Source organism: Salmo salar, chromosome ssa02, assembly GCF_905237065.1.
Source record: "Salmo salar chromosome ssa02, Ssal_v3.1, whole genome shotgun sequence".
In the NCBI taxonomy this organism is placed as follows: Eukaryota; Metazoa; Chordata; class Actinopteri; order Salmoniformes; family Salmonidae; genus Salmo; species Salmo salar.
In genome coordinates this window covers 29,874,134-29,888,412 of record NC_059443.1, presented here as the reverse complement: position 1 = coordinate 29,888,412, position 14,279 = coordinate 29,874,134, and the positions used below count along the sequence as shown (strand labels likewise).

Sequence of the window (14,279 nt, the reverse complement as noted above, 5' to 3'; positions counted from 1 at the left end):
AGATGAACGTGGTACCTTCAGGCATTTGGAAATTGCTCCCAAGGATGAACCAGACTTGAGGTCTTGGCTGATTTCTTTTGATTTTCCCATGATGTGAAGCAAAGAGGCACTGAGTTTGAAGGTAGGCCTTGAAATACATCCACAGGTACACCTCCAATTGACTCAAATGATGTCAATTAACCTATCAGAAGCTTCTAAAGCCATGACATCATTTTCTGGAATTTTCCAAGCTGTTTAAAGGCACAGTCAACTTAGTGTATGTAAACTACTGACCCACTGGAATTGTGACACAGTGAATTATAAGTGAAATAATCTGTCTGTAAACAATTGTTGGAAAAATGACTTGTGTCATGCACAAAGTAGATGTCCTAACCAACCTGCCAAAACTATAGTATATTAACAAGAAATTTGTGGAGTGGTTGCAAAACGAGTTTTAATGACTCCAACCTAAGTGTATGTAAACTTCCGACTTCAACTGTATGTATAGTCTAGCTACTGTATTCAGGAGACATAAAAACATGCCTTTTATGTTAAACTAATAAATAAATAAATAATAACTTTACCAACTGAACATTGCACACAAGGCAATAACCCAGGAGCCGATGGAGAGATCATGGTGTGATTAGTTGCCCTGGAGTGCGCGCTAATGAGGCAGTCTGGATGGGGTGACACTCACTGAGCCTGTGACAGCATCAGGGTTTGATTTATTGACCTGGAGCCAGTGTTAATGATGGGGCAGAGGCAGGACGAAGGGAGGGAGAGGAAGAGAGGGGAGAAGGAGAGGAGAGGGTGTTCTGCTTAAAACACATTGACTGCTCTGCTCCCCCTCTCCTCTCCTCCCTGTCCTGACACAGCAGACACAACACAAAGTGCTGCTCCAGCAACGTTAGGTTGTACTGGGTGGTGGTGACGGTGCTGTGTGCAGGGGAAAACTGACTGTATAATAGGGAGGGAGGGAGAGAGGGAGAGAGGGAGAGAGCAAAGGGATGTGGGCTGTCGCTGTGTGCTTCCTGTGTGTAGTTTGACAGCTCACTAAGCCAATGCATATTCATTACAATGGCTGCCGTGCTCTTATCGCCACATTAGTCAAGGAAGTCAAGGCCGTGTCTCACCTTATATATATTGTATATGGAATAAGTTATACGTTTGCCTCCTTGTGTGTTTTAATGGGCCTGTCATACAGAACCTGTCTGAGAAGGTTGTTACTGTAAGGTACTATGTATCAACATGTTGTGACTGGTGTAATTACAGTGTTACTACACAGGTATAAGAGCTGAAGAGAACTTAATGTAAGTGTTACCAGTCGGTGCCCTCCACCCCTCAACACCATGTCCTGAGCAGCTACATGACTTACCTAGCTAAATAACATGACCCCTCCCTCTCCTCTCCTCTCCACCCTCTCCCTCCCTCTCTCTCCTCTCCACCCTCTCCCTCACTCCACCCACTCCACCCCCTCCCTCCCTCCCTCACCTCTTCACCCCCTCACCTCTCCTTTCCATCCCTCACCTCTCCTTTCCACTACTCACCTCTCCTCACCTCTCCTCTCCACCCCTCCACCCTCTCTCTCCACCCCCAACCCTCACCTCACCTTTCTACCCCTCACCCCTCTACCCCTCCACTCTCCTCTCCACCCCTCTCCTCTTCACCCCCTCACCTCTCCAACCCCTCACCTCTCCTCTCCACCCCTCACCTCTCCTCTCCACCCCCTCACCTCTCCTCTCCAACCCCTCACCTCTCCTCTCCACCCCTCACCTCTCCTCTCCAACCCCTCACCTCTCCTCTCCACCCCTCCACCCTCTCTCCTCTCCTCTCCATCCCCTCATCTCTCCTCTCCACCCCCAACCCTCACCTCACCTCTCCACCCCCAACCCTCACCTCTCCTCTCCACCCCCTCACCACCCCTCACCTCTCCTCTTCACCCCCTCACCTCTCCTCTCCATCCCCTCATCTCTCCTCTCCACCCCCCACCTCCTCTACCCTCACAACCCCCTGGCCAGACAGACCAGCTACATTATAAAGTAGAGTACCTTTTCATTACCCCAGACAGAGCTCTTGCCTCCTCTGCTGTTAACAGGAGTGAGTGAGGGGCTGCTATAAATAACTTTACATCCACCTCTAAACGAAGGGTGCTGAGAGGAAATTACTTGGCTGTGTATTAGTGTAGGCTAGCAGGGGAAATGAACGGGACATTACAAAACAATTCTCCCCCTGCATTGTTCCCCTACAAAACGTTTTGTTAATGCACAGGAAGGGGGGTGTATTTCTGTCTTTGGGCTTCCCTTTGGAGTCAGTCCAGATACAGCCATTTGCACTGCAACACTGTCTCAATTCCAATGTACTGGCCTGCAACATTCTTAAGGAACAGGGACGTTGGTCACCAGTTGTTTTTCATTGCTATTCCTCTGTGTGTGTGGTATGAACTTGCAGGGCTGTACAACACTAATCAAAGAGTCAGAGAGAAGAGCTGTACATATCTCCAGCTCCACCGCCTACCCCATCTACCCTGCCTACCCTGCTTACCCTGCTTACCCCGCCTACCCTGCTTACCCCGCCTACCCTGCTTACCCCGCCTACCCTGCCTACCCTGCTTACCCTGACTACCCTGCTTACCCTGACTACCCCGCCTACCCTGCCTACCCCGCCTACCCTGCTTACCCCGCCTACCCTGCTTACCCTGCTTACCCCGCCTACCCTGCCTACCCCGCCTACCCTGCCTACCCCGCCTACCCTGCTTACCCTGCTTACCCCGCCTACCCTGCTTACCCCGCCTACCCTGCTTACCCTGCTTACCCCGCCTACCCTGCTTACCCTGCTTACCCTGACTACCCTGCTTACCCTGCCTACCCCGCCTACCCTGCCTACCCCGCCTACCCTGCCTACCATTCCTACCCTTCCTACCATTCCTACCCTGCCTACCATTCCTACCCTGCTTACCCCGCCTACCCTGCTTACCCTGCTTACCCTGCCTACCCTCTCTGGCCCGCACATCCCTGTCAACAAACACATTCTAGAACTCGCAAAGTTCATCTTGACCGTAACGAATTCTCACCGATTTGAACTCGCGTGGCCCCATGCATGCCTGCCTGGCTATCTCACAGGGAAGTAACTTCCTCGAGGTATCCTTCAGGCTAGTGATAGAAACCAGTCACAGTCACCATCATGCAGGCATTCTCTGCTGCTGCGGTTCTCCTTGTGCCTATTAGACTACATCTTGGCATGAGTTACATCTTTGTTTTCTAAATATACACCCTTCAGTCAGTCACAAGACCGGACTCACACTCTTCAGCACCAATGTTATGTTTTTCATTTCAAATGCCAAAGATAATGTTGTTGAACTAGATTCTAATTTTCCATTAAGAAAAATGATGGGACTTAATAGTATTTTTGTAGTAGTGGGAGAAATTTTAATTGTTTTACTTAAGCAAAGCAGTTAAATATAGTCAAAGTAACATTTTGTAAAATAATTGGTCTGATTACTTTGATTGACAACACTATCAACCTTATTACTTTGGATACAACAGTAGTAGGCCTGATTACCAACAATGACGAGACAGCCTACAGGGAGGAGGTGAGGGCCCTGGAGGAGAGGTGCTAGGAAAATAACTTCTCCCTCAATGTCAACATAACTAAGGAGCTGATCGTGGACTTCAGGAGACAGCAGATGGAGCACGCCCCTATCCACATCGACGGAACCACATTTTGAGATGATAATCTTCAAGTTCCATGGCGTACACATCACTGAGAATCTGAAATGGACCATCCACACAGACAGTGTGGTGAAGAAGAAATTTGTCTTGGCCCCTAAAACCCTCACAAACTTTTACAGATGCACAATTGAGGGCATCCTGTTGGGCTGTATCACCGCCTGGTACGGCAACTGCACCGCCCGCAACCGCAGGGCTCTCCAGAGGGTGGTGCGGTCTGCCCAACGCATCACCGGGGGGACACCGCCTGCCCTCCATGACACCTACAGCACCCGAAAAGAAAGGAAGGCCGAAAAGATCATCAAGGACATCAACCACCCGAGCCACTACCTGTTCACCCCGCTATCATCCAGAAGGCGAGTTCAGTACAGGTGCATCAAAGCGTGGACCGAGAGACTGAAAAACAGCTTCTATCTCAAGGCCCTCAGTCTGTTAAATAGCCATCACTAGCCGGCTACCACCCGGTTACTCAACCCTGCACCTTAGAGGCTGCTGCCCTATGTACAGAGACATGGAACCACTGGTCACTTTAATAATGGAACACTAGTCACTTTGTGAATTGTTAGATACTACCACACTGTTGGAGCTAGGAACACAAGCATTTCACCACACCCGCAATAACATCTGCTAAATATGTGTATGTGACCAATAAAATGTGATTTGATTTGTGGGGCAGTTAGATCACACATTTCATCATAAATAACTCCACTCACACTACTATACTTGTATACACTCTCCTACTAGAATACCTCAGTATATCAACTCTCCTACTAGAATACCTCAGTATATCAACTCTCCTACTAGAATACCTCAGTATATCAACTCTCCTACTAGAATACCTCAGTATATCAACTCTCCTACTAGAATACCTCAGTATATCAACTCTCCTATTAGAATACCTCAATATATCAACTCTCCTACTAGAATACCTCAATATATCAACTCTCCTACTAGAATACCTCAATATATCAACTCTCCTACTAGAATACCTCAGTATATGAACTCTCCTACTAGAATACCTCAGTATATCAACTCTCCTACTAGAATACCTCAGTATACAAACTCTCCTACTAGAATACCTCAGTATACAAACTCTCCTACTAGAATACCTCAGTATATCAACTCTCCTACTAGAATACCTCAGTATATCAACTCTCCTACTAGAATACCTCAGTATATCAACTCTCCTACTAGAATACCGCAGTATATGAACTCTCCTACTGGAATACCTCAGTATATCAACTCTCCGATTAGAATACCTCAGTATATAGAAGTACAGAAGACAATGAGGCATTGTTGAAGTTTTAACTAAATGAAAAACTATTCCAGACCGGTGTGTACGTTTTAAAGTTTGGACGGCTGAAACGGTGTAAGAGGAGAACAAGATTAATAATAAGCCAGAAGTATGACAAAGATTTAAAGTGGGATATTTGCTGTCGCAAGTCCCATTAATGAAATGAAGAGCAACAGTGTATCAGCTGTGGTGATAAGACTGTTGCTTTAGTTCTGTTTCTTTTGGATAGAGAAAGATGCAAATTAAATGCGATAACATGACCTTGACCCACATCTGTGAAATCTGGCGTTACACAACCCACTGTTTTTGCGGAGATAATCATTTAATGAGACTTGCTGTGGCCCCAGGCACAGTTGCTCCCATTATTTGTGACTTTCATCTTGCTTAGTTGCCATCTCGCACCATACTCTAAAATACAACGCTTGTATTCCCAGTATGCACTGCACTATTAGAACAAATACACATTCAATGCTGTTGTTTAGTGTGCAACGATGTGTAACACAAACAGAACATTTGATTAACTGAGTAACTTCATTTGTGATGGCAGTGTTTAATCAATTGTCTCCTATAGATCAAATTTTGGTAAATTCATTGTAAATGTCAATTTTTGTTACTTGATAACATTTGGATAACATTGTGTACAGGATGTTGTTCTTGCCCTAGCAGAAAAGAGCAGAGTTTATCTGGCAGGCTGTTTATTAGAAGTGAACAGATTCTCTGTAAAGGGGTAAGAGGGGTTATCATGTGCTCCTGTGGTGTAGACCCACTGAGATCTGATGGTCTTTGTTGTTTAACGTTGTGGTTCTGCTCTGCTCCCAGTGTGAACAAATAGCCGTGTTTCTGATGGCACATCATCACACTCCATGTTGAGGTTGTAATAAAGATAATCTAACGTTTTACCTAATGATATATAAGGAGGGCATTTGCACAACATGTTTCACAACAGCACACAACAAAACTCCAGAGACATATTGAGCAACCAACTGATACCAATCACGACCACACCCAGAGACTGATGGCGGACTAAGCACTCACACAAAAATGTCAAGACATGAAAGCACCCTAGCCACACGAACTGACCACTGGTGTAAAGAACAACATTCCATGAATATCGCAAGCACCCAGACACGAATTACCAGAAATACACACACACACACACACACACACACACACACACACACACACACACACACTTAGGTGTGTTGGACTCCGAGGACAAAGGACACTGCCAAGGGCCAATGGGAAGTCGACACCACCTGGAGAGTGGACCGTCCCTCCACTCATCGACCAGTCAGGAGAGCGGACCTACTAGACTCAACGTCAACACACTGTTATTTCATTGTATAAATTGGATGTACACTATGTTTCGGGGCTCTCTTCTGCTAGTTCCCTATGAGCTAAACGAAGGAGTCCGTGCACGCTTTGCCAAATATCTTTGTCTCATAATAAACTGCCTTACTATAAACTGAATCCACCCGGTCCAACGTCTTGACTTGGTCTCCTTCTCAAATAACTAATCATCAACAAGGTTCAAATTTAGACCGTTCTCTCCCTCACTATGCAACATCCTGCTGCTGTGAATCTAACTCTGAGTCTCTCCCTACCTCTCTCTCTGGTCTCTCTCTCACTAATGTATCTCTCTTCCTGCTCTCTCTGTAGCTCTCTCTTCCTCCCCTCTCCCTACCTCTCTCTCTGGTCTCTCTCTCACTAATGTATCTCTCTTCCTGCTCTCTCTGTAGCTCTCTCTTTCTCTCCTCTCCCTACCTCTCTCTCTGCTCTCTCTCTAATGTATCTCTTCCTGCTCTCTCTGTAGCTCTCTCCCCCCCCCTCACCCTACCTCTTTCTCTACTCTCTCTCTATCGTATCTCTCTTTCTGCTCTCTCTGTAGTTTTCTCTTCCTCCCCTCTCTCTCTCTCTCTCTGCTCTCTTTCTTTCGCATATTGGTTTTAGAATCAGGTGGTATTTATTCTTGGTCTTGGCTTAGCCCTCATTCTGCCACGTCAGTGTTTCGGTATCACATTAGTGTTATGTCTATGACCTGAAACAATATGTAACAGAGCTTCATGTCAGATACACTGCTGTTATACAACTGTATTAGTAGGGTGTCAAATAAACCAAACCAGACAGCAGGGACACCATAATGCACGTCTATTCATCGTCTGATCGCCGAAGCCATCTCAGGCTTTATGGTGCGTTTGACAGACTACAAACATTAAACCTACTACATTGCCTATCATGGTGGAGACAGAGTGGAATACCTCATTATTGTACTTCTGTATTACAGTTGTCATATGCTGAGGTATTCTCCCTCTTCAGTGCAGTGTGTCCTGAGCCCCAGAAATAGAATGGCTGCATGGCGAATGACTCATGTTTTCAGCCGAGCTGCTCGGTGACACAGACAGACGAAGTAAAGGACGTGTTAGGCTTCTGATGTGATCTGCTGCATAGTCTGCATACTGAACATAACGGGGTGAACCTAGCCGACTGAGAGAGAGGATGTGCACTGTACTGTACCGTAAGGCTTCCAGCCCTCGGCCCCTCCTCTCTTCCAGCCCTATTCCCCAAGCCCCAGTCCTATACCCCATAGAATACCCGAGTCACGACCCTCTCCTGTCTCCCCCAGCCCCAGCTCCATCCCTCGTCCAAGTTCCCAGATCCTGCATTCAGCCCCCTCTCTCTCTCCTATCTCCCTCCCAGCTCCATCCCCTCCTCCTCTCCTCAGGTCCTCATGGAGGTCAAGGTGCTGTGTGTCTGCTGTGAGAGGAGAGCCAGCAGAAGGCAACTGGAATCAACGCATGTCATTGTGCTGCGTGGTGGAGAGAGAGGGAGAGGGAGAGAGGGAGAGGGGGAGAGGGAGAGAGAGCAAAGGAGAGTAGGAGAGAGAGAGAGCAAAGGAGAGTAGGAGAGAGAGAGAGAGAGGAGGAGAGAGAGCTTGCTAGGAGAGGGAGAGAGAAAGAGGCTCCACTCCGCTCACATCGCAGGCTGACTGGCTCGCACGCTCACTGTTGACGAATGAGCTGTACCCGTGTGGCTGGGAAACGGCGGCTTGTGACAAGGCAAGCTGGGGAGAGAGAGGAACATGAACGTAATGCGTACCTTGCCTCGCTTGCTTTCAGATACCAGCCAGAAGAAGACTCAAGAGAAGAAGGATGGCAGCAGACGCATGTCGTTCCAGAGACCCAAAGGAACCATTGAGTATGCTGTAAGTAAACAGGGTTTCAGACTGTGTCCTCTCTGTCTGGGTGTTTTAATGCTTTTTACTGCTCCTGCTGCTGCTGCTGTGCTGCTCTGTGTGTCTACTGGCTGTTGCCCTAGTCTGAGTAATAGCTGCTGTTGTGGTAGTGTGTTATTATGTTGTGTTATGAAAAGGAACCTGGCCATGCTGGCTCACATCGTTAGGTGTGTGTGTGTGGGTGTGTGTGTGTGTGTGTGTGTGGGGGGAGAGAACGAAGCGTTTAGTAATTTACAGTTGCACGTGTGCATCGTTCAATGTCTGTTTACATAAAGGGGGACTTTATATGGCCAGCCAGAGATATTGCCTCTCTACCGTATGATGGAAATGTATTCTAATAGATTAGATATGTAGCAATCCTGTTCCATTCTGCATTCTGATGTATAGGAGGAGAGAGGATTGTAGCTGTATACGTATGTATGTTTTTGGCCAGAGGAGAACCGAGAGAGAGACAGAGAATGGGTAGTCTATATTTTATTGTTCCTTCTGTGCAGTGCTTAGCAGCGAGCATTCCACCACTGTTTACGAATGACCTTCCACCTGGTGTTGTCATTGCTATTCATTTGCCATCTCTGTTGTGTGTGAGAGTGAGATGGAGAGACAGACACACCCGTACCCGGATGATCTGAAAATGGAGTCTGTCTCTGCTGCTGTTCTGGCTGGTAGTGTTCTTGAAATGACCCTCAAATCCAGCTTCAGTCAGACAGGTTTCTGTCTTTCTTCTCTCCCTGGTAACACTGCATGGGGAGCGGAATGCTGTGGAGCTCCATTAGCCTGGCCACAGAGGAGCGGAGAGGAGAGGAGAGGAGAGGAGAGGAGAGGAGAGGAGAGGAGAGGAGAGGAGAGGAGAGAGGGAAAACTGATGGACACCTATCATTTAGCCAGCACATTGATTTCCACCTTGTTTGATGACATGGTTCAGCATCCAGAGACATTTTTCTCCCCAATATATTTCCTCTCTCTTTTAGTAATTGTTCTGCTACTTTGATTCGGCGGTGATTGTGTGCGTGATCCCAATGCTTTCTGTTATCTCTGGTGTTGCTGTTGCACTTGGAACGTTTTATATAGGTGTCATTCAGAACAGCCCCTACCCCCACCTCTCATCCGCTCTGGGCCACAGGGTGATGGACACGGGTGATGGGCCACAGGGCAGGGTGATGGACACGGGTGATGGGCCACAGGGTGATGGGCCACAGGGTGATGGGCCACAGGGTGATGGGCCACAGGGTGATGGACACGGGTGATGGACACGGGTGATGGACACGGGTGATGGGCCACAGGGTGATGGACAAGCTAGTTGTTTTATGCTGGGACGTGAAAAGTGTTCAATGGCAGGAGGACAGGACAGAATATTTGTCATAGTAAAGACAGTTTGTCATGGACTAGTGTTAGAGAGAGAGAGAGGTGTTACAGTGGATAAACATTGGATTCAGGGAAAATATGCTCATCATATCTCACTCGACATAGCAGCACGCACCACCCTCTCCCCAGCCTGCTGGCCACTACACCCCCCTTCTCTCTCTATCTCTCTGTTTCTCTGTTTCTCTCTCCATCCTCGTTCTCTCTCTCTCTATACTCTTTACTCTTTCTCTCTCTTTACCTCCCATGGGAAGGATTCCAGATAATATTGTGATGATGGAGGGAACCATGCCAACGGTTGTGTGAACTTTCCAGTCATGACATGCTGCAACGCCGCCCTTAGAGAGTGTTTAAGGTTGTGTGGCATGGCTGCCTCCATCCCTCACACACACACACACACACACACACACACACACACACACACACACACACACACACAGACACACGCACACAGCACCCGTCCTACGAGATAGCCCTAGATGCATGGAGACTTTCCCAGTGATTGAGAAGCGGCTTTATCTTAAACTGATCTTCCACGCTGTGCTGTGCTGCACTGGGCCTGGGGACGGACGGCTACTGTTTCCATCTGTTCTCACCAGATAGATAGGTTTATAATCCGCTGCCTGGTGCCTACAGAAAAGAAAAGGGAGGCTTTGTCGCTTTATGAAATATTGTGATCGCTCGTTTTTAGACCAAAAAATAAACCTCAATATTTGCCTTCTCATTCTGATGGGCACACCTATTGGCTGACCTTCAGCCAATTAAATATGGTGTTTGTTTGAACTCCAGGAAGTAAAGGGGAATGGAATGGAACAGACTGCAACATTATTTTGTTGAAATATAATTTGATTTGGGAGAAATTAAGCAAATTGAATTGCACCTAAATTGGCCATTTTAAATGATAGGAATCGTATAATATTCAATAGATATAGTACATAACATCAGATTTGGACCCAAAACATTCTAACAATGAGTAAGACATGGATCAAATTATGGATCAAATTATATTTCAACAAAATAATGTTGCAGGAATGCTAATCTTATCTGTTTCTAACAACAGAAATGATTTCAGAACATTCTGAGATGGTGGGTGTCGAAATCCTCTTTCTTGTGCTTTTTGAGGTGGAACGACCCTACAGCAACGGTAGGAGACATTTTAATGTGTCTTAATACTGCAGTTAATGACTCTACACATGTTCCAGTTGTGTGGTACTTCACCACAGTGTGAGGTAAGGACTCCTAATGACTGTAGTATGCACTGTGCCGCGCTGCAAGAAGGTTGTGTGTGTGTGTGTGTGTGTGTGTGCGGACGTGTTTAAGTTCTGGTCCTCACAAGAATAGTAAACAAAGAAAAATGTGACCAAATCAAAAATCAAATCAAATGTTATTTGCCACGTGCGCCGAATACAACAGGTGAAATGCTTACTTTACAAGCCCTTAACCAACAATGCAGTTTAAAAAAAATAAAACAATAAAATAAAAATAAGAACAAGAAATAAAAGTTACAAATAATTAAAGACCAACTGGGGACATTTTGTTAGTCCCCACAAGGTGAAATGCTATTTCTAGGAGGTTAAGGTCAGACTTAGTAATAGGGTTAGAATTATGTTAAGGATTAGGGTTAGGAGTTAGGGTTAGGATTAAGAGGGTTTCTGTTTATGCTGGTATCAAACCTTGGGTTGCACGGGCATATTGCAACTTTCTGCCCTATTTTTATATTGTACAGGCCGGTCTGGAGAGGGTGAGAGAACATGAAAGGCAGAGCTAGGGTTAGGTTTAGGAGCTAGGGTTAGGTTAGGGTTCATTTTTGTTTTACCTTTATTTAAGGAGGCAAGGCAGTTAAGAACTAATTGTTATTTACAATGACGGGTCTACCCCGGCCACAACCTCCAACCCGGACGACGCTGGGCCAACTGTGTCCAGCCCTATGGGACTCCCAATCACAGCCTGTTGTGATACAGCCCGGGATTGAACCAGGGTCTGTAGTGATGCCTCTAGCACTGTGATGCAGTGCCTTAGACCGCTGTGCTACTCAGGAGCCCCAAATTAAGGTTATGGTTAGGTTAGGGTAAGAGTACGTGTTAGGTTTAGGGTTAGGATTTTGAATGGGACTGAATTGTGTGTCCCCACAAGGTTAGCTGTGCAAGACTGTGTGTGTGTGTGTGTGTGTGTGTGTGTGTGTGTGTGTGTGTGTGTGTGTGTGTGTGTGTGTGTGTGTGTGTGTGTGTGTGTGTGTGTGTGTGTGTGTGTGTGTGTTGAATTGATTACTAGAAATGGAAGAGTCAGTCAGAGGGAGACTGGATCCTCACAATCACTCCTATTGATAGCATTATTCACACTGGTGTGGTGGTGGGGGACCAGAATGGACCACTGTTCAGGCTTTTCACATCTGTATGTATGTGGGAGAGGAGAGGAGAGGACAGGACAGGACAGGAGAGGTCAGTCATCAGCACTGTCAACACCCACTCTGTCACAATAACAACTGTGAGGAGCAGCAGTCAAATGTCATCACATGTGCTGCAGCTCCACTATCCTCTCACCTACTATAGCACCATGCTTATTGGAGATGTAGTAGTCATGGCAATGCCATGTTCTGTTAGCTTCTTCTAGGCCATTGTATGTGTCCCATATGGTTCCTGTAAGGGATGTAACGAAACAGCATATGTATCGGCCCCTGGTTCAGATGTTTAAGTAGCAATGGTCATCAAAACTTTTTTTTAACAATTCTAACAGATGCAACAGTTGGTCAATGGATGAAGATACGGCCAACTTTTTTATTGTTAAAATCAATCCGATATAGACTGAGTTATAGCACATAAAACACAACACAAATAATGGAGTTCTGTGATTTTGGTGGGAATTCAGGTTATTTATTGTTCTTTTTTTATTTGTTGAAATAAAGATAATGATAGGTGCCTAATTTGCAGAAATACACTGCGTATTTGCATATATCCATAAATTAACATAAAGGAGGGGAACAGGGCCGCAACCACCGAACACCTGCTCTGTTCACCCTACCTGCTCTGTTCACCCTACCTGCTCTGTTCACCCTACCTGCTCTGTTTACCCTACCTGCTCTGTTCACCCTACCTGCTCTGTCCACCCTACCTGCTCTGTTCACCCTACCTGCTCTGTTCACCCTACCTGCTCTGTTCACCCCACCTGCTCTGTCCACCCCACCTGCTCTGTCCACCCCACCTGCTCTGTCCACCCCACCTGCTCTGTTTACCCCACCTGCTCTGTTTACCCCACCTGCTCTGTTTACCCCACCTGCTCTGTTTACCCTACCTGCTCTGTCTACCCTACCTGCTCTGTCTACCCTACCTGCTCTGTTTACCCTACCTGCTCTGTGTACCCTACCTGCACTGTCTAGACTGCCTCATGAATTACTGTTGTTTTCACGTTCTCTTGCATAATTCAACAAGTGTGTCAATAGAAGGATACCCTCAGATTAAAAGTCAACACACCTGGCTTGAATTGGGGTCCTGGTCTCCTCTGCTGTTCTGTGTCCTCTGACTGGGAGAATGTCTGTCCTAGCTGTCAGTTGTAATGGCTGTAAAATTAGGCATGTGAATGATGAACAACGGCACAGCAGTGGCACACACAATGCATGCCATTAGGGTGGTAAAGACAAAGTCGCTATGGCAACTGTCATCCCATATGCACATATCCAGGCTTCATCAGACAGGCTGCATTGTAAGCCTCTGGAGCGATAGTCCTTCTGATATTACATTCTGGATGATTAAACCATTTGCAGAACGCTGCATCAACGTGATGGTAGGCTACGCAATGCTGTTCCACGGGTCTGTCTGGATCCAGTCTGATGTTCCACCACAGGGTAGTGTTTTGGTATGTGTGGCTTTCTATGGCACCATTAGTCAGCTCTGTCTGTCTGTCCTTGAGTCAGTTTTTCCTCTCAGTCAGACAAGGTGACCACTACCAGTCACCAGGATGTCTGTAACATACTGTGTGTGTGTGTCTGGTGTGTGTGTCCTCCTAATATTAGATTGTCTAACTGTTAGACAATACACATTTAATAATTAGAATCGTTCATTAATTATTCCCATCAACAGACAGTAAATTACCATCCAATAGAGAAACAGTGCTGAAACAGGTTGTATTGGTGCTGAATTGAGGAGGTAAAGCTAACAAGAATTAGTCCATGGATGAGATGTTAGCAAATGGTACTCAGCAAGAATCCATGTAGTGTGTTGCTACTGCTGAACTAGTCTGGAATGAAGACTGTGCTGCCTGCATTAGTGTTGGAGCTACAGACTGTAACAGTATGCGGTGGATATTGACTGTCTGCTTATGTTCCCAACAAGCTAAAGTAGGATTTGGCTTTCTGTCTGAAGAGACATACTTTTATTAAATCTCCTGTGGAAAAAAATATAATGTTAATTTAACACTGCCACTCTTAAGTATTATTAAGTACTGCACACTAAGTTGTAAATATTGTAGAGCTTTATTGTTGAGCTTGTACTTTTTGTTGACATGCTGGCTTGTTGTTTTAAGAGGTTGTTAATGCCCGTGCTGTAGGCTGTAAATGTGCTGGTTGTCATTTGTGTCTTCTAGTCCAACTGTTTGGTGTCTGATATCACCAGCAGTGCCTTTCTGTGCCTTCCTTTTCAAGACACTTTATTCATCAACATGATATGTTGTAAAAGCCGATCTGTTACAAATCAGACAA

At 46.2% G+C, this 14,279-nt stretch overlaps 1 protein-coding gene across 6 annotated transcripts in view; it reads left to right on the top strand.

The window, feature by feature from the left end:
* Positions 1-14,279, top strand: part of LOC106579063 (oxidation resistance protein 1) — a 184,917-nt gene that overhangs the window by 121,291 nt on the left and 49,347 nt on the right. For all 6 annotated transcript variants that reach the window (XM_014158581.2, XM_014158615.2, XM_014158600.2 and 3 more), the window contains one exon: positions 8,115-8,200. In XM_014158581.2, coding sequence (XP_014014056.1) covers positions 8,115-8,200 — 86 coding nt within the window. The remainder of the gene's footprint in view (positions 1-8,114; positions 8,201-14,279) is intronic.